At 50.0% G+C, this 25,231-nt stretch overlaps 1 protein-coding gene across 1 annotated transcript; it reads right to left on the reverse strand.

Moving 5' to 3' along the window:
- Positions 1–641: 641 nt before the first annotated feature.
- ARHGAP19 (Rho GTPase activating protein 19) lies at positions 642–24,811 on the reverse strand (the record flags this gene model as incomplete). Its single annotated transcript, XM_082309209.1, has 12 exons — positions 24,740–24,811; positions 11,639–11,904; positions 7,161–7,241; positions 6,594–6,803; positions 5,765–5,991; positions 5,208–5,294; positions 4,192–4,257; positions 3,284–3,472; positions 2,462–2,560; positions 1,773–1,865; positions 1,212–1,280; positions 642–698 (listed from the first exon to the last, which is right to left on the reverse strand). Exons 1-12 carry the CDS (start codon positions 24,808–24,810, stop codon positions 642–644), a joined length of 1,515 nt encoding a protein of 504 aa, XP_082165335.1. The 5' UTR covers position 24,811.
- Between the last annotated feature and the right edge of the window lie 420 nt (positions 24,812–25,231).

Here is a 25,231-nt window from a genome sequence, read left to right on the forward strand (position 1 = left end):
TCTTGGGGAAGCTGCTTTCCCCTGGCCCCACTTGAAATGATGGCACCCAGAGCCTCTTCTCTTCTCCCAGGCCCATCCTGTGCTTTGTACCGTTTGTGCACTCCAGCCCTCCAGGGACAGCAGGGCAAAACAGAGCCCAGAGGAAGCAGAGGAGGGCATGGCTCCAGAGGAGGCCTGGAGGCAAAGTTAGCTGTCAGGATGCAGGTGAAGGTTGGAGTCCATCATTCTCACTGCTAACAGAGGCGAGGGAGCAAAAACAAGCCAATGTGTTAAAAACTCAGAGCAGAAAAGCAAAAAAATACAGCCTAGCAACATCACAGAGAAAGCTGGGAGTGCGCACAGGGCCCTGCAATGAACAAGGCTCTCCTTGTAAGCAAGCACTCCAGCTCTTCCCAGAGCCAGCAGGTCAGACATGCTGCACAAGTTTTGGTTAGATAGTGGTTTGCCCCATAGTAGAATGAAATATAATTTATATACAGAAAGAAACAAGTCCCTGCAGTCTTTGCAAAGGTCCAGTTTCAAGAGCACTGCCATGTTGGTGGGGGTTGCTGTGAGCCTGCAGCACTCCCCTCTCAGCGCAGCACATTATTCACAGCTTGCGAGGCTGGGCATTCCCCACCCATGCGTTGGCGCGAGGCGATTCAGAGGGATGACGAATCCTTGGAAAGCAGGTGGGCTCGCATGCGTCTACAGGATTCCTGGAGCAGAGAATTAGAGCAATTGAATGCTTGAGAGACAGAACGCCATGCGAGAACAGACTGACGTGTTGTCCTCCTCCTGCAAGGACTCCCCCCTGGAGTCTGCCTCCCACACCTTTTACCAGAGCAGAGCACTAGACAAGAGGCAGTGAGCAGATGGGGACAAACACAGCAGTCGGTCTTGGGCTGTACCAACCTCTTGTCCCACTGTCACCCTGACAGGCTGTTAGCACTACCCTGTGCTGCCAGCTCCCCTCTGCTCCCTGTGACAGCCAGCCTGCCAGCTCACAGGTAGAAGGGCTGTGCACACCTGCTTGGGTGAAACCCTTCAGGGCCCAGCTTCCAGTGTGCCAACGGCCTGCAGCTCGGCATGGAGCAGGCTGCTACAAGCTAGGGGACCGCAGCTGTCACAGAGCCTTGCGTGCATGCCATCACCTCTGCCGGCGTCAGAGTCTGGCAATCCAGGTTCCCCACAGGAAGGAGAATGGGTGTGTGTGTGTGTTTGTGTCTCACCTCTTTCCGGCCCTCCAAAGATTTCAGCTTTGCTTGGGACATGTGAGCTGGAGATCCACACTTCTGTAACTGGACAAGAGATAGGAACAGGAGTAGAAAGCTGGGGAATGAAGTGGCACCCACAGCCTTCCCTGGGAACAGCCTGTACCACCAGAGAGCAGCTACCACCCAAATCCACTCTCGGTTTGTCTGGGCCGTGGGATAGCCCTACTACCCACAGGCAGCAGGCTCTGTACAACTTGTGGAGGAGGATGGGAGAGAGGGAAAGGGGCACAAGCCAATGCCCCAGGGCAGGAACACAGCCAGAAGGACAAGACTGGAGTGGAGGCCCAGTGCTGCCACTCCTGTCCTGATGCTGCCCTCACCATCTGCTCCGCTCTCCTCACAGCAGCTTCCTAAGACCTTATTTGATCATACAGAAGAAACTTGGAAAGCTTCTCTTGGGCAGCGAACAGCAAGCAGCCCCCCAAGGATCACCAAAATGAGTGCCCAAGTGGCACTCAAACTCCCCTCACACGCTGCCCCACCAGCAGCTTCAGCGGTGCTGCGAGCAGCCCTTACCAGGTGGACATTCTCTTTGCTGACTCGCTCGGGCTCCGGTGTGGCATCCCTGCTCTTCCTCTCCAGGATAACCGGGGTTCCCAAAACTTTCCGCTGCCGTAAGAAGAGAGGGCTGTTGGCTAGTGCTTAGAGTGCAAAGTGAAAAAGAAAGGGAAGGAGCAGGATGCATTGCTGGTAAGCGGTTGGATGCTGGGAAAGAAAAAAGGAAGCCAAGCTGGGACAAAGATTGCAAAGCCGAACCACCTGAAATACCATGCCACTAGGCTGAGACTGCCTGATTGTAAAGGGTTTGGGAGCTGACCTGAGGCCTGGCCAGGAGCCCAGCCTGTCAGAAGCAGGTACACCTGCTGCTGTGGGGCAGACTACAGTGTGCTAACACCTGTGCTAACAGGCTAGACTACATGACCAGCTCCCTGTCAGTCCTCATCTCATCTCAGGAAGCAACCAATCCTTCAGAAAGATGCACAGATCCTACAGCAATGCGTTTCATAGATAATTACACTTTATACTAACAAGGCTTATTGTCACTGTGCTGCCTTTTCTGTCCCCAGTGGATCTGTGTGCTTTGGCAGCCAATACTTTGAACAGTCCCTACTCTTTGAGGGCCGCATTCAAGCCAGGGCAAGGTAGAAGCAGAGAGCAACATCAGAAATTCACAGCAGAGAACATGGGTCAGAGGCTGCCTTTACCTTAATGAGGCCGCTGAAGGAGCGCGAGCGGGTGCGTCGTGGTGCTGGGGATGTGGGTACCTCAGAGCCAGGAGTGAGAGCTGTAGGATGCTTATTAAACTAGGAGGAAACATGAGGGCAGCATGTTAGCACAGTTACTGTTATACTTACACTAGTCTCTTGCTGCTGTGTGCTGCTCTACCTGCTGCCCTCTGCCTAGAACTCAGTTTGTCTCTTCTGCACCCCAAAATGGAAGAGCCGCTCAGAGCTGCAGGGAGGAGAAAGCAGAGGAAGGCCACATCTCCCACCCAGGATTACAGGGAGCTTGGGTGCAAGGCTGCTTTGTGCTGGCTACCAGATTAGCCAAAAGCAGCAGCTGCTGGAGCAGAGAGGGGGTTGGGCAGCAGCTGGAGGCTGGCAGCCAGGACCAGTGCTGACCATGCCGCCCAGTCTCTCTGGAGCAGCAGGTTGGCTGGGAATGCTCACGGGACCGAGAGGAGACCAGTTCGTCCACTCCCCACAGGCAAGAGGGGACAAGACTTTTTCCTTTCTGTGGGAGAAAGCTCAACAAGGTCATGATCAGGACTCGGGAACTGCTGGCCGGCGAGTGTCTGAATTGGAAAACAGAGAGCTCAAAGCACAGCTTGGTGCAGCAAGCTCCACGGTCAGCCACATCCAGGATATGCGGCCTCCTCCCCTGCCTTCTTACCGCTCTGCCCCTTACATAGCTCAAAGCCCACTCTCCCCGGCCAGCCCAGGATTAGGAGCAGCTCTCAAGAACGCCTTGCCTTTAGCCCTGTGCTGACAAGAACACCCCAAAGATATCTTTCCTCCCCACACTACCTGCCGGATAAGCTTCTTCTTTTTTGCAGAGTCAGGCATATTGTGGACGTGGCGGAAGAGCTCCTTCAGTGCCTCCTCCGTGCGCTGCTGGGTCTCCTCCTGATGGCAAGTGTCCAGCCGGCTTCGCTTCTGAGACTTGAGGGGCTGCAGCTCCTTGGAGCCGGGAGATGTCAGCAAATCCAGGTCGTCCTGGGAAAGTGGAGACAGCAGTTGCTTGCCATGCTTTAATCCAAACGAGCCACCCATCTGAGCCAGGCTGGGAAGAGTCTCGTGAGCTGCCTCAACCCCAGTGAATGCACAGGGCTGTCTTTTCCCTACCCCTCTGCAGCAGCACTGCACCAGCAGGCCCTGTGCCAGGAAGAGGTGACAGCAATACAAAGGTGACCCCATTGCTTCTTCCCTCCCCTCCTGGATGCCAGCTGCAGAAGCCCTTCCAGGCTCGAGAAGGATCAGCGCAGCTCCTTGCAATGCATCTTCCCTCTTCTGCAGCTATATGAGGCATGGAAGCGTTTGTTGGCAAGACACAGACAAATCTTGTCCCAGTGGCAGCAAGTAGCCTTCATCCCAGCCCCTCTTCCAAGCGGCCTGGCCACGGCAGCAGGCGCATCTGTCTGTCTGGAAGGCACAACCCCATGAAGGAGCAGGTGCTGCACGTACTGGGCACAGGGAGCAGGTTTGCTGCTAAACAGGGGCTGGTATCTTTCCCTGTGCTTTTAATTAACAGATGCTTCAACTCTGCCCAATTTCCCTAATGCAGCCGCCTGCACTACCACACCATATGGTTCCCTCACTCCTGCTCTCTGACAGATCCTCTTTCGTGGCTTGGGTTTGTTTTCAGCTTCTTTCACTCACAAGGATCCCTTCATAGTACCACAGCCTCTGGGCAGCGCTGCATTTGCTGGCCTTACCTTTGATGTGTGGGCTCTGGATCCCAGATAGTGCAGCCTGGCACACTCACGGATGTACGCTGGGGCCTGTGACAATGAGCAGAGAAAAGGCCAAATGTAAGTTTAGTATGCGTGGCCCTGGGGCAAGAGTGGCCCCAGCAAGAGCTGCTCTTCAACCATACCACACAAGCCAGTTCCATCAAGACTCAGTCATTTAGGGCAGACAAAGCAATGGGATTTCACATCCCCGGTGCGGTCCCTGTTCACAGTTCCCTTTTGATGCAGGCAACCAGCACAAGTGGAACACAGAGTAAGAGCAGGGTTCCACAGGAACTTTTTCCAAGCAATTCCCCCAGCTCTGAGCTGGCCAAACAGGTCCCTGACAAAGAGGACAGAAGGGGAACTTCCCATGGGAGGACTCTTGGCAGAGAGCAGATGCCTACAGTGGCCAGGAAGGTCCTGAGAAGTCAAGAGACTGCCTGTTGCAGAAACATTTCCTCGGGGGAACCTGCAGACAGCCCCACACTCCTGACAGAACCCCGCTCTGAGCTAGACAGAGGCCCAAGACTGCAGGCTGTGCTTGTAACAGCAGTAGGTTGACTACCACTTGCAACAACAAAACGACCTGCTGTATTGGGGATTCAGCTCTTGGCAGCACTCATCCAGGACAAGCCCCTTCGGTTTCCTTGTCCTGCCAGAACCCGAGGGGAGCCCCCAGGACCCAGGACCCGGGCCTCCCGGCCGGGCAGCGGGTGCTGGGTGTCCAGCAGAGGGTGGTATTACACTGCACCGTGCTGCTGACCTGCCCAGGCACAAAGCCACCTCCGGGGTTGTCTTCCTCCTCCAGGGCTGCCTGCCCAGCAAAGACCTCCTTCCTCCCTAGTCACTAAAGGAACAGTTTCTTGTAGAAATCCTCCTTCTCCTACCACAGAAGAAAGCACCCAGAATATACACTTGACACCTGGAATCTGTCTGGACAAGGGGCATCCAGTCTCCTGCTGAAAGGCCAGGGAGAACAAGACTCCAAGCACACTTACCTTGAAGAGTTTCTGAGAGTGTTTGATCATGAAGGTCACTCCATTGTTTAGCTTTGTGATATTCTCTTGAAGGTCATTTGCTGTCACCTGGCAGGGGGACACAGCCAAAGGCACAGCAGTTAGAAGGGGAGGAGGAAGGGTCTCTGCTGCCCTTGCTGTCTCTGGGACATAGACACAGTGCCTCAGCAGAAGACGTGCTCACAGCACACCAACAAGCAGAGCTCACGGAGCCAAAGCTGCTCTGAGAGGCGGAGAAGTAGAGAACTCTGGGGCCAAACAGTTCACCAGCAGCACAAGAAACCTTGCAGAGAGATCTGCAAGGTTTGTCTGGAGTGGTCATTCTTAAAAGAAGCAGGACTGTGCTGTGCTTTCAATTTTACTGAAAAAGATGAAGCATCAGTTGCAAATGAGACCTACGCCAGGTCTGGCCTGAGCACTAGGACTGAGTCGTGCCAGGAAGCTCCACCTTCCCATCTTGGTTCTTCCCCTGTAGGCCTGCCAAGCCTCTGCTTTCTACCTTGCAATATCCCACCCGCAGATACAGAGGCATTGCTCACATTTCTGGGCCATAGGATGTGGGGTGCAAACATGAGGGCAAGATTGTGGGCAGACATCTTGTTCTTGTCCTGCTTCTTGGCGGTCTGGTAGAGCAAGTCCAGCAGCAGTTTGAGCAGACTGCGGTTGGGTGCGGGAAGGATCAAAAACAGCAGCTGGAGGGCTTCAATTTGGCGTTCTTTGTCTGGAGTGCTGGTCTTATTCCCCTTCTCATCAAACAGCGTCAAGTCTGCCAAATCACGAGGTAGAACATGAAGGACATACAACACCTTCCCCTAATAGCAGGCCTATTGCAACCAGTTACCCTTCCCTCTTCACATGCAGATCTCCTCCAAACTCCTGCACCATTCTTGGCCCTCCGTCTCTCTCCCCCCAGCTCTCAAGCTCCCCACCTAATGCGTTAATCTGTGGTACTCCTCCTGCAGGACAGCACAGCTGCTAAGAGTTGTGATGGGCTGAAGGCAACATGGAGGAAGTTCACATAAGGTAGTTCAATAACAGTTATTAAGTACATAGAAACCACACCTTGCTCAGGAGACCCCTAGACTTAAAACAGATGGAGACCCAGGTTATCAATGTGGGCTCTACTCCTGTAGGTATCTGTTTAATGCTGGAGAGAGAAGACTGGGCTACACAGACTTGGTCTGATTCCTTAGGATTTTCAGTTCCAGTCTTTCCACCGTTAGGCTGAGATGGCAGGAAGATTCCTTCTTACCCGGCCTTCAAGGATTATACTTCCACAGCCTAGTGTGCAGCTCTACAGCATTACCAGCTTTCTAGGAGGCTGGCTCCGTTCCCTCTGCTCATCACTGCCTCTTGTTGCTTACTCACCTGCAATTTTGAGGTGGGCATGGAAGTGCTTGTGTGTCAGCAGCGGCTCTGGTAATTCACCAAGGAACATCTTAAGCAGGGTGGCCACATCGTTGGAATGAAACTCCCCAGAGTCCAGGTCAATATCTGTACCACTGTTCAGAGCATCCTTTAGGATCTGTTGCCTGATGCTGTTGCCTGGCACCCGAAACAAGCCTTCTGCTCTTAGATCTGCTCGGCAGAGGGGAGCAAAAAGGCCACTGATTAATCAGAGGCTGATTCCCATCTTCTTACTAAAGCAGTTCCCGCCCCTTTCCAGAGCTTGACAGCAAAATTCAGTGAGCTGGTTTCAGAGACATGACTTCAAGCTGGCTCCCATCAGTAGAAAAAGTCCATGCACAGAGGGAAAGAGATTAACATAACTGCTAGGCAATTCTGGGCAACAGTTGCCTAGTCCAGCCCCAAACTCCTGCTGCTGGAGAGCTCAGAGCTTTTCACTCTCTCACTTTTTCTCTCTGCACCAGAGACCTGAGGTGGGCCAGACAGATACCCCTTGGGACAGGAAGACAAGACGACAGAGTCACTTACTTTTGTGCAGATACTCAATCAGCTGGGAGACCTGTGCAATGCCTTCTTCTGTCAGCGGTGAGCCGAACACCACCCCTTTCTCTGCAGAACAGAAGATAACTTGTTCAGGCAGCTCAGACCCCAACAGGCACAGAGATGAGTGGTCCCCAAAGAACAGGATCTCAGCATGCAAAGACCAGCGCCCCAAAACACTAAGGGTGAAGGTCAGAAGGACCCCCACATACGGGAGATATCACAAGCACTCCCAAATAAGTCACTTCATCTCACCATGCTGTACTTACAAGGGCTTCACCATCCTGCTTCTTACCTCATTTTAATTACAGTTTTTATCAGCTAAAGCAAACATTCTCTAGCTCCTGAAAAGAAAACAACACCAGAACAGATGCTTCAGTTTTACAGGGCATATCATCTGCAAGCCTGGACCTTATGGAAACAGCAAAGTGGTAAGGGCAGATGTGACAGCCTGGACTGTCCAGGTGCCTGCCACATTTGCACACTCCACTTCTGGGAAGGAATGTCCAGATTAATCCTCACTGTGGCTTGACATGGAGTGGAGCAGAAAGAAGAAGTGCAGCTATGAGACTATGGGAGAGGGAAACAAGCACTAGTGGGGAGAGCAGACATGATCCAACTGGCTCATGCTGGCTTCCTTTTCAGCGATGGGTAATCCCTGGAGTTCCCTAATTCCAGTGAATTTCTCTTCCAGGTCAGCTGCCTTGGCCTGAGTACAGTAAAGTATGAAGCATCAGAAAGCTGAACAAGGAAAAGCTAGAAAAACAAGAGAGTAGCAAAGCAATGAGCTGGGCCCTTCTCCATATGGAACACTGACAGCTCCTCTCCCTCCTGGAGTTTGCTTTTGTCTCATGGGGCTGTTACAGATCAGGCACGAGCTGCCAGCGCCAGAACTCCATTCAACACAGGCTACAGCCCCAAAAGAAGATAGAAGCACCGGAGCTGAAAGGAAGGAGATAATTGCATGGAAGGAAACATTAGATGAAAAGCCCATTTGATGAAAGGCACTTGTTGAACCAATGCAGAAAACTGTTCTTGTCCAGAGAGGGACTTCCCAGGTAAGAAAGTGGTTATCCAGTAGGACAGTATTTTCTAATAAACGGAGTCTTGCTGGTGAGTGGCTTTTTCCATCAGACACACACAGCCAGCAAGCTCTGTCTCTCAGAAAGCGAGGCAACTGCCAGGGGCTTCACTGCCAGCGACCAGAGCCCTGAGCACCACCTCTTCCCTCTGATGCACGTAGGTTTTGACTGCAGCTAGAGACAAGATGCTGGATAGACCATACTGCAACGTGCTGACTGCGACTGAGAACTGGAACCAGGTACAGAGCTGGTTTGTCCTGCCCTTGCACTTAGGCTTCAAAGAGCCAACAGATTTAAAAAAAGAATAGTCCTCCCTTCTCCATGACTAGTCTGCCAGGAGCATGGGCCACTTCTGAGGGCAAGCTGGGCATTTGCACCCCAGCTGTCTGTGGCTGAAGATTTCCCTCCTTATTGTTACAGCTAACAGCCCAGCAATCCCAGCAGTGCATCGGCTGGTCTGATAAAATGTATCCCCCCCACAAGCTTCCTCTTGCTTCCCCCCCACCCCAGCACATTTTGATTGTACTAGCTTTTGGTCTGTTGTACTACAGATCTTACTGTTCTGTGGTGCTGATGCTCACAGCATGTGGGAAAGACCTGGTTAACCCTGTGCGCTTCTCTATCAGCCTTCCTGAGCAACTAAATTTATTCCGCCTGAAGAATGTTCCACTTTCTTCCAGGACTTCTGAAATACATGGTAAGCCACCAGGAACTCCAGACTCCCGTTAAATCAAGAACTTTCTGACCTCCCTCTGATAAAGCGCATGCTTCAGTCTTGTGGGAGAAAGGAGGCCAATGCGACCTCTTGATCCACATGTAAGATCTGAAAGGCTTGAGTGCAAAGGGAGAGAACGGTTGGCAAAAGATTCTTGTCCTTGAAGAAAACTAAACTTACTAGATATTCAACAGACAGAATCAATGGTGGCCAGGAAGGGAAAAGGAAAATACATTTTCTTGAGACATGCAGGGCCTGACAAATTCGATTTACTTTTGAAGTCAGAGGTTGATATCTGAATGAGAATTTGATTCTCAAAGAAACTTGAAAGAAGCATCTGGAGAATGGATGCTGAGTTATGAAGGCTTAGATGTTATTGTACAATTGCTTCTGAAACTAAGAAGCAGCATGAGATTGAGTTTCCTAATGCTCAAAGGAGTTGTAAGTATTTGCAGTTTGATCAGCTCTGAGCTCTATGGTCCTTGGCCTCTGGCTTTGAAGAAATAAACCCTGTTTGTTCTAGCTGGTCTACAGCATGAAGAAAAACAAATGATGGCTCCAAGATGAAACATGCTGTACACAAAACTGATTTTCTCTGTAGGCACAAACTACTTTTTCTCAGAGTTTGGCCAAGGAGTTCACAGACAGTGCCTGTCAATGCAGGGAGACACTGCCATTGCAGCCTGGGAGTGCAGCCAGCAGACTTGGAAACATCTGCTAGCTGTAGCTGTAGTGAGACACATGGCCATGGAGACGTCTGAATGGGGGAAGGCGGAGCTCTTGGGGAAGAGAGCTAGCGGGAGATGTCAGGTCTGATAAGAGCAGTGCTCCAGCAGAGTACAGAGAATTTAAAAAAACAAGCTAGAGAAGGCTCACAAGCCCCTGCTAGAAGGTTTTGACAAGAACAGGGAAGTTTCCATACACGGTAAGAAAACACTTTCAACTTGGTTACTCGCTTCCGTTTGTCAAGTGGCAAGTGTCTGCATTTAAGGTGTCCTCTCACTCTCCTGGAACACAGGCAGGAGCAATAACAGGTATGAGCACAGTCTAACTGCAATTTGGGGGCAGTGTGAAGACTTCTTACGATGGAGCAGCAAGGTAAGTCATGGCAATATTGAATAATTCTCACCTAGAGATGCTAAAGGACTTTATTTGCAGTACTTGATTTTCCCCTGCAGCCCAGCGTATCTACCAGAGTTACCACTGGGTGAGGCAGGAGTGGAGGGCCGAAGCCAGCATCAGAAAATTCAGCCTGAGCAATGGGGCTGTAGAGCTTGTCCTTATGAAACACAATGGAGGAACGGTTTGGTAGAATCAAAAACACTTAGAGAAACTAAAGGTTTCTCTAAAATATAAAGGTTGAAGGAAAAAAAAAAAACAAACCATACTTGGACATAGCGATAGCTCCCTTCTCAGAGGTACTCACAGAAGCAGAATTGCTCAAAGGAAGGGGAAGACTAATTAGAAGTGTTCAACCTCAGGCTGCCAACATCTGAAGGCAGCTACCCACAGCTCCTCTGCCAGCAGACAGCCAGTCTAGCTAGGCAACCAGAGCTGACGAGGGATGTGAGAGGTGCCCAGATGGAGGCAGTTTCTGTCTAAATGAGTGAGAAGGTTTAACTGAACTTATCAGGAGAACCAGGCTCCCCTTCAATGTGGGCAGGGATGGGAGAAGGCACACACACACCTAGAACACCCTTTTAGTTACAACAAAACAGAGCTGTAAATGCCAGCCAGCGAAGAGAAGAGGATCTGAACACAAATGTGCTCAAAAGCAAATCTCAGACTTCTCAGAAGGGGCCTGGGGCTAACGTTTCATAACCAAGACAGCTGAACTTGAAAGCAAAGATAAGAATTGTCAGTTTACCAGAAGAAAACTCCAGTTGAATGCTTGTCTCAGAAAGAAAGAGAAGTATGTCATCTCCTGGGGTTGAATCTGGGCTTGAGCAGAGTCAGTCTGCAGAGCTTTGTCATTGACTCACTGGATTGGGATGTGGATCAGAGTGGCACTGCCATTTGGATGGGAGATGCTTACAGATTTCTGAGCTGCATAGACAAGACCTTCCAGAGAGCTGGGACAGCTACTGTAGGAGACAGTGGGCACCGAGTGAAGTCAGTGGCCTGGAAAACCTGAGCATTATTGTTCTTCATGGAACCTGATGCCCTCAGCCTTTACTGATATTCCATCACTTATGAGGAAAGCTAATGAGCTAAGGAAAAGAGAGCATGGACTACCATGGACACAAAGAAGCAGAGAGACAAAGATACCTTGGTGTGTATTAGAAGAACCTGCAGCTTGTTCAGGCACCCCTCTGCAGCTCAGTGCTATCCACAGAGCCAGACCAGAAACACTCAGGGATCAAAGGACTCTGTGGTTTGGGCTGCACTGAGCACAAGTGCACCAAGGCCAACCTGACATAAACCACAGCAATAACCCCCAGAAGCAGGGTACTCTAGAAGCAGCAGGGCATTCCTGGGTGAACCTCCCAGCCTCTGTTTTGCTCCTTTCTAGAGTTGGCATCCCCAGAGATTACAAACCTACAGTATTAAGCATTCAACACAAGCTCAAAACAACAAGCCTATACTGAAAGTTTTGTAAACTGTGTGTAGTAGATGATGACAGTCAGCAACACCTTAAAGGTGTGCACCAGACATCGTGCCATACTCACCCTTGCGCTTCAGAGACATCAGAGAACGAAAAAATCCAGAGGCTGTGCTGTTTGCCCCAGGCAGCTTTGGGTCCTCCTCTCCCATTAGCTGGGCCAGCTCTGCCCCAGGCAAGTCAATGAGCCTCGTAATGTTGCTGACAACCAGCTCTGTGAACACCTCTGGTTTTTCATGGCGCAGCTTCTCCACGAAGAAGTCAGGATTGAAGATGATCGGCTGGCTGCGGAGGGAGGAGTCATTGCAAATGACAAAATTGCAGATGGCATCACTGGAAAAAAGAGAAGGAGAAAAAAAAAATACAGTAACTCCTCATTGCTTTGGTTTTTACAGCCAGCTGGTCTGCCCTGAAGGAGACATCTGCTGACACAGGAGCTACCAGTCTACACCATCAGCACTGTCTGTCTTCGGTGAGCGTTCAGCACAGCACAGTTACATTTCCCTTCGGAGCAAACACATTTCTGGCCTGTTTGTACAACACAGCCCCAGACTAGCACTCCATAACGTGATGGTAACATATGCAACACATGACAACACCCAACTAAAACTTTCACTGTATCTACATCCTACTAGCTCAGGCAGCTATGGCATCCAATATTTTACATTAAATTACCACTCTCAGTCATAAATAAGTTTGGTTCTGTCTCCTTTCCTCCCCAGAAATTCACTCCCCATGGCCTTAAAGTCTAAATCCCAATCTTTTTTTCATGGCCAGCTTATACTCACCAGTTCCTATTGCTGTTCCATCATCACCACCTTGCCATCAACAAATAGAAAGTTCCCATGCCCTGGGACTTTGTTTTTAAGATCATAAGTGCATGACAACACCGACCTGCATTTCTGCTAGGGATGTGGTCAAACACTCCCGGGGACAAGCTGCCAACTCTTGGTTACTGCTGTCTAGCAGCTACGATAACTGCCTGGCTATGCAGTCTGAGTCTGGAGAGAGTGGGAACTCATCAGTATTAGCACAAGCCACGGAAGATCGGTCCTTGAGGAACCCTTAGTAACCTTCCTCCTAGTACACCTCCTTTTGGCTCATCCAGTTCTTGCCTCTTCTTCAGGCTGTCCTTTATCTGACCTCCCTATTCTCTAATGAAGCCCACTTTCTCCATTTCATAGCTTCTCATGTGGCATGGGAAAAAGGATGCATCTGAGACACTGCTCTGCTAAAGGTTACCTATAACAGATACTTAGCCCTACCAGAGGTTAGGTAAGCTACATTTACCATGTCTAAAATCAAAATAAAGGGTTATCAAAGAGAGATCTCAGGTTAATCAGCGCTCTTAATGCTTACACTTAAAGCTTATCCCAATTTCCATCTACCTCTAGGTCTTCCATTACCATCTTCCCACCACTATTTCAAACAGTTGCACACTTCTAAAGTCAAGCCCACAGGCTAGAGTTGCCTAGCTTGCTCCTCCTGCCCCTCTTTTACTTAAATTTGAGGATTAGTGTCATTATTCTCCAGTCACAAGCTACTGCCCTGATGTCATACCCGGCTATAAAGTACTGGCCTGGCCCTGCGAGTTGGTGTGCCAGTTCTTCCAGGGCTCTGGGTGGAGGTTGCCTACTCACCCAGCTTGTACACACTGTGTGCTTTCACTGCGTGACATTCCCCAATCCTTTAATCATTCTTGGGCTCTTAGATAATACTTTCCTTTCCACTGTTTTCAACATCCCTCCTCAGCTGTGAGCTCCCACTGAACACCATTTTCCAACAGCAGCTTCAGAAATGCTGTGCTCGTGCCCCAGGGACCACATCAGTCCCTTAAGTGCGGTGTGGTACCCAGGGGGAAGCCGATCACCCCCGAGGCCACCAAAGGCTTTCTCTCCAAAGCAGGCTTTCCCACAGAAGACCAGAGCACCTTGACCTTCCTCTCCTCTCTGCTGAGGGATGGAGGCCACATCACCGTGTTCGCACCACGCTGGGCATCTGTGCTCACTGCTCAGCACACCTGCCACCGAAAGCGTTTGCAACCCACTGGACATTACATCCATTTGTTCAAGCAACAGAGCACTTCAGCTACTAGTGCAGAGATCTCAGCAATTTATTGTTCTGATGTAAATCAACAGCAGCTAAAGAAGCGGAGGACATCGAAGCACATACTGGCAAGTCACCTGAACTCCAGCCCGCCTCCATGCAGTGCCTGTGAACCCAACAGTTATCTGAGCTACTGCTGTACATCTTTGACTTGAAAGACCATCCTGGCGTGATTTCCAGGATGCGTGATCAGAATAAGAGAATAAAAGCTGGGACTCAGGCTATGCAAGGAGAAAGATACTTGCTGAAATCAGAGGAAACCAGGCTCTCAGCAACACTTGCATCGTGAGAAGCCATACGAAACCCTCTCCCCTTGCCACTGCTCTCCACAGACGTCAAAGACTCCTTCAAGAGGATGGAGGGGAGGAAGGTCTGCAAGGCAGACTGCAAGGCAATCTGCCAGGTCATCCAAAATTTTAGAAAGCTCTTAAAGGCTCCCAGCTGCATCGCTCCGAGTGGCCTAGCGAGTGTGCTGCCGACTCCAAATGGGGGCCATATTTTTCTGAGTACCTCCCAGTCTGTTTTTCAGCAGTTTGTTATCTGCAATAAATCAAGACCGAAACGCAACAACTCGGTATCAGCTGCCAAAAAGCAACTGCCAATCGATCTGATCATATTCGCATTTCATTGCACAGGGCTACAATGCACAAACAAGTGCCAGCTCTGCCCATGATGTGGAGCAAGCCCTTTGCTTGAAACCCATGACAACTCATTCTGTGGCAATACAGATCCCGAGAAGGGTTAATAGCAAGTGTATAGGCCCAGTGACCCTGCCTGCAATGATCCGTGCACTGTTATTCACTCGCTAGCAGTTTTGTTTCCCCACAGAGAAGATATGCAAATACTTTGCAGCAGTTACATCAAGCATCACAGATTATCTGCTCCCTCTGACAATTAGATATCTAGATTCAGAGAAAGAAAATTAAACAATTTTGTCAACTAGAACTGACTGACATGACTTCTCCGCACAGCCAGCATTACAAGTTGCACAAAGTTTAACGACATTTAATGCAAAAATAAATAGAAAAAAGTAAATTTCTTACATGAGTGCTGAGAGCTTTTGGAGAGGCATTAGGAAGCAGAGACAGGGAAAAGAACTTGCTCCTTGTTTCCAGCAACAAAAGAAACCTGCCTGTCCCAGCACAGCCTATGCAAATTCCACGCATGCTACGAGACACAAGGGCGCATTATTGGGTCTGAAAGGCCCCCTTGGCACACACTGGGCATCAGCCTTCACACAGAGACAAAACAGAAAAGAAAAGCTGGACAAATTGATTCACGTCTCTTGCCAAAGGCTGCGTAGCTGGAGTTTAACGGCAAATTCCTACATAGAAACCGGGGGTTTGAATTAGGACCAGTGTGGTATTAAGTGCTCTCCACCTGTATCCAAGAGGAATCCACAAAACAGCCCCAAATCTACCCTGTGTTTACCATGAGTAAAGCCATGCAAACACATTCCCAACAGCATCCAAGCACAACCGACGTTACGGCACTGGCAGGACAATAACCGAGTCCCTTAACTGCACAACCCCGTGCCCAGAAACCTTGCTAGAAACACTCTCTGCCCTTGCCTTTCACACTTTTAGACCCCTTCAAAGACAAAGCACGTAGATCAGCTCCTCCAGAGCTGAAACAGCACCTGGCCATTGCTCCTTGCTACCATTACTGTGCCGCCATGTGCCGTTCATCCACTTCAGGCTTCCCATTCCAGGTTTCTCTGGATTCCCGTCCAGTTTCCCTGCCTGCCGCAGCTGGGACCAGCCTTGTATACTCTTATTGTGGTACGGCACTTCAATGAGCTACTTAATTTCGAAAGGTCACTTTATTAGCAGCTCTTCCTCGCTCAGAAAATTTGCCTTTGTATCATTACTGCTAATCAAAATGGAAATGTGAAGCAAACCCCTATTTCTGAGCGAAGATAAAGCCCCCACTGGCTTTACACACAATAACCCTGCCAATCCTCGCTGCTGCACACACTATAACCTTCAGAAAAAGCCATGTGCCCCATCTGCTGTTTTCATGTTAAAAAAGGAAGATGGATGTACTCTACCTACACTCACAGTGTATATAACAGCAGCAAAGGGGAGACAAACATGTATTCAGGGAGTTTATTGCCTTTTTTTTTTTTCTTTGCTTGCAATTACAGAGTTATATTTTCTATATGCTGTGATCTCAGATTGCTTTATGACACGTCAAAAGATGATAAAATAAAGGAATAAATAGCTTCCTCTCCCATCCCATGAATAAAATCAAATCCCAATGAATAATAAAACCTTGTACTAGTAGGGTTGTGATTAAGACAGCAGATTAAAAAAAATGGGTCCTATATTGTGCTGAGATTCTTGCCATTCTAGTATCTTTTAGGAGCGAAGCCTGTGATTCCAGCCAAGTCACAAAGAAAGCTGTCTGTCACACACAACGTTCTTGCTTCAGGCATGACAGCCCCATCATTTCATGGGGAGTGGATGGTGCAGGAGGTCAAAATCATGATGGATCAATTAATCCCTAAGGTAACTAGATCCAGGCCAGGGAAATGCCTTGGAAACTAGGGCAAAAATGAGACTTTAACTGGCAAAACCTGGTAATTGAACCTGTGGTGCAAGAGCTGTGCGAGCAGGCAGATTAGCTCATGTGGCAGCAAGCCTGCAGACAGGCAGGTGAGACCTAACTGTTTTAGTGGCTTGTACAGATTTTATATTGTTCTAACTCCATTTATGTGAAGGCAGAAACACGTTCAAGCAACATGAAATAGAGCATAAGGAGAATACAAGTAAGCCAAGAAAGAGAAGGAAGAGGTACCTTTGGGGCAAAGCATTAGCTGCATTTGTCTAGCTGGGAAAGTGGAAAAGCTGGAAGCTGCAGATTTCAGAGAAGCCTGATGTACCTAATTCAGTGGGCAAAATCCATCTCTGGTGCCATTTTGCGCACTTTGCGTGTTGTTGCTAAAGAGCTAACACTTCAGACACACCACAGTGGAGGAGTCTTACCATACAGGAGTAAAAGGATTAAAGAGCTTTTGAAAATAAGGCAGATAATGGAAGAAAATCTCCCTCTATAATAACAAAATCTCTAGACTCCGAGAAACAGCCCGGCTACTACCAAATACTGAGAGCAAGGCGATAAGCAGGCAGTGCTAAAGAACACAAAACATGAGCAATTCTTTGCCTGGCTAAGCACAAAGGGAGACAGGACAGATGCGCACAGGCTCGTATTTCCCCAGGGAGAGAGAAATAGCATAGTTTCCTATGTTGTGCCAGAGTATGGAATCAATTAATGAGGATGTCTGAAGACAGTATTTCCAGAGCCAGATAGGAGCCATCCCAGATTTTGCAAAGAGATGAAAGAACTGTAGTGGAATTATGTGGAATCATTTTAGGTACAAAAGGACTAGAAGACAAATTATTTCCTAGATTAAAAAAAAAAAAAAAAAAAAGGATTTAATAGAAGCCTAATGGGAACGGACTGTAGACACATAGAAGTGACTTCACAGTTAAGGTTGCTTTGAGGACTGTACTTCAGACTGACATTCTTGTAAGACAGCGTAACAAAGATCACATTCAGGCCTCCGATTTAGCACAGTAACTCTTCATAGGATGACTGACTTGCCTCTGAGGAATGTAAAGAAAAACATGCAGCAATTTTTGCCTAGGGTTATATTCGTAAGGTCTTTAGGGGCAGGGAGAGTCCTTTTGCGATGAGTACACAGTGCATAGCACAGTGGGTGCCCATCCTTGACCAGTGTCTCTAGACTTAATACAAGTAAGCCATACTAGGTAACACCGCCTTTTTAATTTTTGCTTTGCTTTCTTCAAATTTAAACCGCTAACACAGAGTGATTCACCCTTTTAGCTATCAAAACCAGACACTAACATAGAATTTAAACAGCAAGAAGCCGGGGAAGAAAGCTGCTATTATGTGATGGCAGCCTGTGCTGGACAACCTGGAACTAACGCATGGCCATCTTTTGGACATCAGGTAAATTGGATATCCAAGTCACTGATATAAGAATTCAAATTCTGTCTCAGTAAAGGACTCAAAGGAGACCTCAGCAACATCAGCTACACATCTGTGATGTGAACCTGGAGACGGACCTATCTGGGAAGATAAAAGTGTTGGAAGGGGAGGGTGGGAAGTGTGCTTTGGAAGAAACACGAAATGCAACATATTACCGGTGTCAAAGAAAACTGCAGCAGAAAGACAGCTTGATACATGTGAAACATCAAGAAATTTGCATTTCAGCATGAAATTTCTCAAGTTTGACCTCAGTGAATTCTTTTGTGATATCTTTAATAATAGCCACTGGAATATTTTAAAATCAACAAAGCAGTACTTCCATCAGCCATCACCACAACATCAGAGTATCCAGATGCCTTCCAGTGCTAGAAGAGGCGCCTCAGAGAGGAACCGCATGTTCACCGCGGTGCTCCTCAGCAAGTCCCCTTCCCAGGGCCACCACCGCAGCTCCGGGTGATCCCACGGCGTGCGGTGGCTCAGCCTCCTACCCAAGGCTCTGTAAAAAATGCAGAGACACAGCTACTGCCAGAAACCCAGTAATTTTGCATTAAAGATCTGCAAGCTCATGTCTGCCTTAACATCAGAATAACACAGTCTAACAGCATTAAATAGCAACACCGCTCCGATTTCCATGACTTTCAATGCAGCCTAAAGTTTGTGTCTTTATTTTAATACAAACCCCTACTGGGAGCAGCAATAGAAGAGGAGCCTTAGATCCAATCCTGATTTCGCTGAAACCAGCACCAAAACGGAATCTTTTTAGATGGCAGCAGCTGCCTCTTCTCATTACTGATCTATTCACTTTTATCACTGTGGCATTGGGAACCTCGGTCACAGCTGGGGACTCCGCTGTGCTCCATGCTGTACAAACACAGAACAAAGGCAATACCCTGTCTTTAGAGGGCTGATAGCTAAATCTGAAATGAATGCTGGAGGGACAGAAAAGAGGAGGAATCCCAAGAGAAGAGGCAGCACTATCAGTCAGCATGACTGATATAACTGAACTCTGCCAGCTTTTCTGTAGACACTATTAAAAAGGAGGGCAAGGAAGGACAGGAAAAATAATCAGGTCACACTGCAGATGTTTAGAAGAAATCCAGCTCCTGCACGAGGGGCGACATGGGACTGAGCACAAAGGAGCTGGTTTGAAAGCTATCAGGCAGGGACGGCTGGGACGCGGGGCTGAGGAGGCAGGAGCTGAGCTCCAGGCCCTGGCCGGGGGCCGCTGGCGAGGCAGAGACAGCAGGCTCTGGGAGCACTCCGGGAGTCAGAGGAGCCTGGCAGCACCGCAGGGCAGCAGGGTTGCAGCCTGAGAAAGCCCTGCAGCCACTTCCCACCACCCAGAACATGCCGGGCAGGCGTGCTGCCTCCCTCGGGAGAAGGTCACCAGGGCCTGGGGATAGTCTGTATAGAAAGTGTATTGATGTAGTTTCCCCTGCCCCAGTCATATACTTATAATCATGACAAACAATGCATCTTTTTTGGCTTTATTTTACTGATTTAAAGCCATTTGCTTTGTGAATAATGCACCATAGATCTGAGGTACCCTGTGGGGCCAGGTGGTATCTGCCCTGAACGCTGTGTCCCATGTCTAGGACAGGGATTCCAGGCCTTTTCTCCCCATGCACTGCAGAATTATCCGGCACAACCTTTGACTACGAGTCAAGCTAACAAACTGCAAGGACACCTCCTCTTCCCGCAAACCCTAACACCTTTCTTATGTAGTCTAAAATTCTCTACTGAACATCAGTCCGTGGACTCTCGCCAACTGACTGCTCTTCAGCTTCGTTCATATCCCTGGTAGGAAGTTTCTTCCCACTTTTGTCTGTTTGGTCCTTAGCTGGGTGGACTGCAAAGTCCATGCATGTCTGCTGTATCCTCAAAGCGTGCATGGGTACTTCCCCATTGCCAGCAATGATAGCATTCCCTCACTCTCCTCATTTTAAAATGTCTTTAACTTCTCCACTTCCCCATTTTGAGTGTACTGGAAGTCAGTAAAAGGCATGGCCCAGTCCTACCTTTACCTCCTTGGCCTTTAGCACTCAGAAATTGCTGCAGGCACCTCTGATTGTCACCCTTACACTTGAAGATAAGAGCCCTAAGGCATCCTTCAGAGGCAGGGAAAAATGCAGTTCAGAGACTAGCAAAGATACACCACGTAGATGCTTCTCAGTCCAGTAGCTCCAAGCTAGCGTCCAGGTCAGAGCAGAGTTACCATCTATAAAGAGGAGCCCCACAACAATCAGGTTTACTTCTGACATGAAAAATCGAGCAATCATACAAAAAGACCACGGCAAAATTAACAAGCTATTGTAGCAACTAGCCTGGGAACTCAGAGCAGCGCAGCAAGGAAGGAGGGATGTTTTCCTCCAGCCCTCCCACAGGAGGATCATCATCCAAAATTGGTAGCGCCAACTGGTGCCCAGAACATGTTCGGGAATCCCATCCCACCATCAACTGTCAGCACTCAAGCAAAGCATCGCAATTTGAGTACAGTGTGCTGTAGCACTCACAGGTTTGCTTGACTGCTGGTGTTTTTTCTGGACCAAGGGGATACCAAGACCTGGGTCAGGACCCACAGTCAGCTCTGAATGGTGCTGTTGGGTGAGATTTTGTGGTCACAGCCTGGCAAATACAGGGAACAAAGGTACTCAGGAAGTCACAGCTCTTGTTTTCATTTGTTACACTTCAACTCCACAACACTTGCATGCTGGCATCTGTATTTTGTATCATGGTGGTGTCTGCGAAGGATGAGAGCACGTCAAATCCCTTGTCATCAGCAATCCTCTGCAGACACCACTGAGCATGTCAGAGGCCACATCCCATGTTCCAGATGTGTAAACTCTCACAAGCTGGAATTGCAATGAGGCACACCTGGATGCATGCCAGCATTTAAATAAGCTGGTGACATCTGGTCAGGGCTGCCGAGGCACACAGATAAACAGGCTAGGCCAGCCACAGAGCAGCACAGCATGCAGTATCAGAGAGCCGGAGATGCACAAAGCAGCCCAATTAACTCACCAAATTGAACAGACTGGGGGCCTAATGCTTTTGAAGGGGATCTGAGCAAGCTAGGATGTCAAAAACTGGAATATTGTACACAGATACCAGAATTCATATGACAATAACCTATACTGTCACTTTATGCAACTCTCCCATACTGATCAGAAACTGCTTCTCTTCCCATCCCGCCTGACAGGTCATTTCTGCCCGGATTCACCCGGTTTCTCTGCAGAGCCCAGGGAGCAGCGATATATCTATGTGCCGCTCAGGAGGATGCGAAGCGAGTGTGAGGATGCACGTGGGTGAGAGGAGAGCTCCAGGCACCCCGAGAGCTCGTGAAGGATGTTCCCTAAAAGGCTTCCCGCTCTCCAAGGCATGGCCAGCCATAGCACGCTCGTCTCCTGCTATACGACAGCTCGCAAGCGGGGCTGTAGGAATGCCCATATGGAACTCCCAAACCATAAAGCTATGTTTCAACTTTGAGTCTGAACTCCAGCAAACAAAAAGGGAAACTAATGCCGGCTCCCCCGAGAACTTCCTGCCTCTGAAAATCAGAGCTGCCACATTACCACTCAAGAAGAAAGGATGTTTTGGCCCGACTCCAAATTATTAGAGCTTTATAGGCCAAAAGCAAACACATTAAAAGTTCTCGTAAGCCAGCTGGCAGGCAATTATTTAAGCAGCTTATCACATTCCTCGCTATCTACAGTTTGTGAAAAAATTTATGAGGAAACTCTGGATAGCTGAATTGCAATTACCTAGCGCAGAGGTGAGAAAGGCCAAGAGCCAGGGAGCGAGGCTGCTGCACCTCGGAGGAAAGGGCCCAATTCTCTTGTCAGACACGATGGTCAGTGTAATACGTTACTGGGACGAGAGGCCAGGAACACATCAGACCTGTGAAGCTCTGAAACAAAGGGTCAGCCAAATTTATCACACCTTGGGGCCACGGTTCCTCCCATTTCTCTTCCCAGGCTGGCTCCAAGACCCCTGTGACATGGGACCACAGGAACCCAGTGTCAGTCCCCAGGATCACAGCGCAGCTTTGGTGAGAGCCTGCTACTGCTGCACAAAAGCAGGCTAAAGAAAAGGCCTTGGCTCCCTGTTCTTGCCTCCAGCTACGGAAAAGTGAAAATGAGATCCTACAGAAAGAGCTAACTCTGAAACAAGTGGAAAATACAAGGCCTCAGCTGTGAACAGGAACCTGATCCAGCTGACAGAGGGACAGTATTTCCAAGAAGAACTTGAATTCAGTGCAACCATTAGATATTAGCCAACATTTCCATGCCGCCCTGTCTCCTTCCCATCTGTTCATGCCACTTATTAAACCAACACACACTGAAGACTGTTGACCTTTAGGACAAGGAATTTGATTTCCCAGCACAGTGTCCAGCACTCAGCGCTTCAGTTTCACACTGAACTGAGTGCCCAGGGACCTTTAAAGGAGCGTTAACGAAGCCCGGTGACATTTTCGTATGCATGTGAATGTGCACACAGCAACAAGGCAATGACTAGGCTGGCAAGGAGACCCAGACGCTGCTTTGGGCTATGTGGGCAAGCAATGCTCCCCCTTCATGCAAACAGACAATAAACTGAAGCGTAGCAGAACAAGGATCCTGTTGTCCAAGTCCATCCCAGGCCCTGGGTGAGAACAGGACAGGGCGTTACGTGCAAACATACAAAAATACTGCAAATGCAACGCAGCCTGGAGTTCAGGTCTGGATGTGCGCCTGACAGGGCCTGGACTGAATGGGGGGTTAAACACAAGTCTAGGTCTCAAAGATTTTAGTGAGAGCTGTGGTGAAAGAAATGTTTAAATAAGATTGTCCCCTGCTCCAGGCTATCTTCAGAGAAAAGCAGCCCTGCGCTCAGACTTGGCTTTAACTCTGAAATCAACCATTTTTTCTGCATGACCCTCAGCAAGTCACTTTGACTTTTTGCCATTAACTCATGTTTACAGTGAACGTTTTCCTATTTGCAATAAAACATAGATGGCAATTGTGTCTCCTTTCATTGCCTGTTTACAACGTGAGCTCTTGATGTCCAGTTGTGCAGTAACACTCTATCAAGCCATTTTAGCACGATGCCTTATGCCTTTTTTCAGCACATCCTGCCTTCCAAGCCCATGGCTTTTTCCCTTCCACTCATCCCACCCCTGCCATATCAAATGGCTGACATAAACACCGAGTGCCTGGCAAAGCATTTAGGCACTGCTTGAATTGAACGTTAAATGCATTCATTAAACAGACAGATGTTTCTCTTTTGAAATTGAGCACTCGGGCACACTACAATCATCATTCTCAGTTATGAAGAGCCAGCCAAAGGTTAGAGAGACCACAAACAGAAGAGAGACCCACACAAATAATCTTTTGTCATGTTCAGTAACATTTGGTAAGGAGGTTAAGACAACCAGCTTTCATTTCCAATCTTTAAGTCAGCATGCTATAAGACCACATGCGTAGCACGAAAGCTTTACTAGCTAACTTGCACTTCTCTCCAGATGAGAGGAAACAGGGGCAAAAGCACAGTTGTGGAGCATACTTTAAAAAAAAAAAAGCAAGCTTTGTGGTCTTTGTGGTGATAGACCTGCAAAGCAAGAGATCGATTTGCTAGCGCTACCTGTGGGTGACAAGGAAGCATTGGAGTAAAACTTACACTTAAAGCACTTGTAGGGGGGCAGGGATGTGGGTAAAGAGCTGGGGGATTACATACTAAGGACAGCTGTCAGCATGTAACAAATAAATTCAGTCATTTGGACTGATCCAGGCCACGTTTAAAATGCTTTATCCAAAAGAGTGTTGTAAGCATCAGCTGCACAGAACATATCCTTTTACCAGGTCCAGCATTTTAGGCACTCCCTGCTCAAACATGCCACACTGAGCACCATCTCTTCGTCCCTCCTTCCGGAGCAATGCTCTGCCCCAACCCAGGCACCACAGCAGCTCCCCCAGATAAGCACAGCAAGTGCCATCAGGATGGGTCCCAATCAGCAGAGAGCGGGACACCACCACTGTGAATCTGGCTGGGTATGAGGCATCAGCCCTCAACTGTATTTATTTTGCAAGTCCACAAGAATTACCACCCAAAGGATACTCACTTTGCAGCTCCACACCACGCATGCAGAAAAAAAAAAAAAGGGAAAAAGAGGAAGAGATATTACAGCTTTTTAGCAGTAATCCAAAACCACTGTTCCAGTGAGGTGCTCATACAGTCTCTGCTATTTTATTGGCAGTGGTCAGAGAACGGTTATGCATATGAAAGTACGTGCTAAAGATTAATTACGTGAAGCTTACAGCGTACGCATATTTAGAAAGCAAGAATAACGCACGCAGAGTGGACAAAGCAAGGGAGAAAGGGCTGGATGCAAAGCAAGTCTATCTAGTGCCATCACCCTACCAAACCCTGCAACTGCCAAGCGCTCGGTACTCGGTCCCTGCGGCTGCGGGGGAAGCGAGCCAGCCCCGCCGCCGCACGCCTCGGATCTCCGCAGGCAGCCAGCGGCAGAGCGGCACGGCGGGCACTCATCTTTGCTAAGCTGAGAGCAGGGACGCAATTCCCTGTGGAACGGTCCCCCGGCCCGGGTGGTTTAGGGCAGGATCTCTCCCCTTCGCGGGAGGGGCGGGCGGTCCTTCCCCTGCAATGCAGCACAGGGACGCTGCAGGGAGCGCTCCCCGGCCGCCGAGGCTGAACCCACGGGGGCGGGGGGACGGCGGCAAAGCGGCGCGGAGGTGCCCGCAGCTGCCACCTCCATCCCCCCCTGCCCCGCGGGGCTGCCCGGCGCCACGGCCGAGCGCCGGGGACCCCGGCCGGGGTGTGGGGGGAGCTGCTGCCCCGCCGCAGCAGGGACGGCGAGAGGCCGGCTCGCAGCGGAAGCGCCGCCGGGGCCGAGGGGCACCGGACGGCGCCTGCCCGCCAGCTAGCAGCGCGCTGCGGACGGGTGCGGGGTGCCCGCAGCGGGCGGGGCCGGGCAGCGATCCGTTAACGGTGCGAGGGGCCGGGGAGGGCGCCCGGGCGAGGGGGTGGCGGCCCCCGGGAGCCCCGCTCCTACCTGCCGCCGCGCCGCCCGCCGGGCGCCGGTGATCCCGCCGCCATCTCATACCTGCCGCTCCGCCTCCCCATTGGCCCGCCGCACCGCCCCTCCTCGGCCCCGCCCCGCCCGGGGCGCGCATCGCCATTGGCTGCAGCCAGCACCGCCCCGCTGCCATTGGCCGGTTCGAACGTGCAACTGACGATCCGCGCGCACGACGCGGCGGGTGTGTGTGTGGGGAACGGCCGCCCATGGCATGCTGGGAGTTGTAGGCCGGCGGCGGCCTCGGCGGGGCAGGCGGGGGCCTGCAGAGCCCCTCGCTGCGCCGGGAGACCGCTCAGGGCGGCGGAGGGGTTCCGCAGCGGGCCCGAGGCACGACGGCGGCCTGCCCCAGCCGTTCCCAGGTGCTGCGGCAGCGGCCCGGGAGCCGGCAGCATGTGGGGCCTGGCTGGCATGCTCCTGCTGTGGGGGGGCGAGAAGGTGCAGGTGCCATTTTGCCTACACTGGAGCATC

This window comes from Platalea leucorodia (genome assembly GCF_965183815.1).
Source record: "Platalea leucorodia genome assembly, chromosome: 4".
NCBI classification, from domain to species: Eukaryota; Metazoa; Chordata; class Aves; order Pelecaniformes; family Threskiornithidae; genus Platalea; species Platalea leucorodia.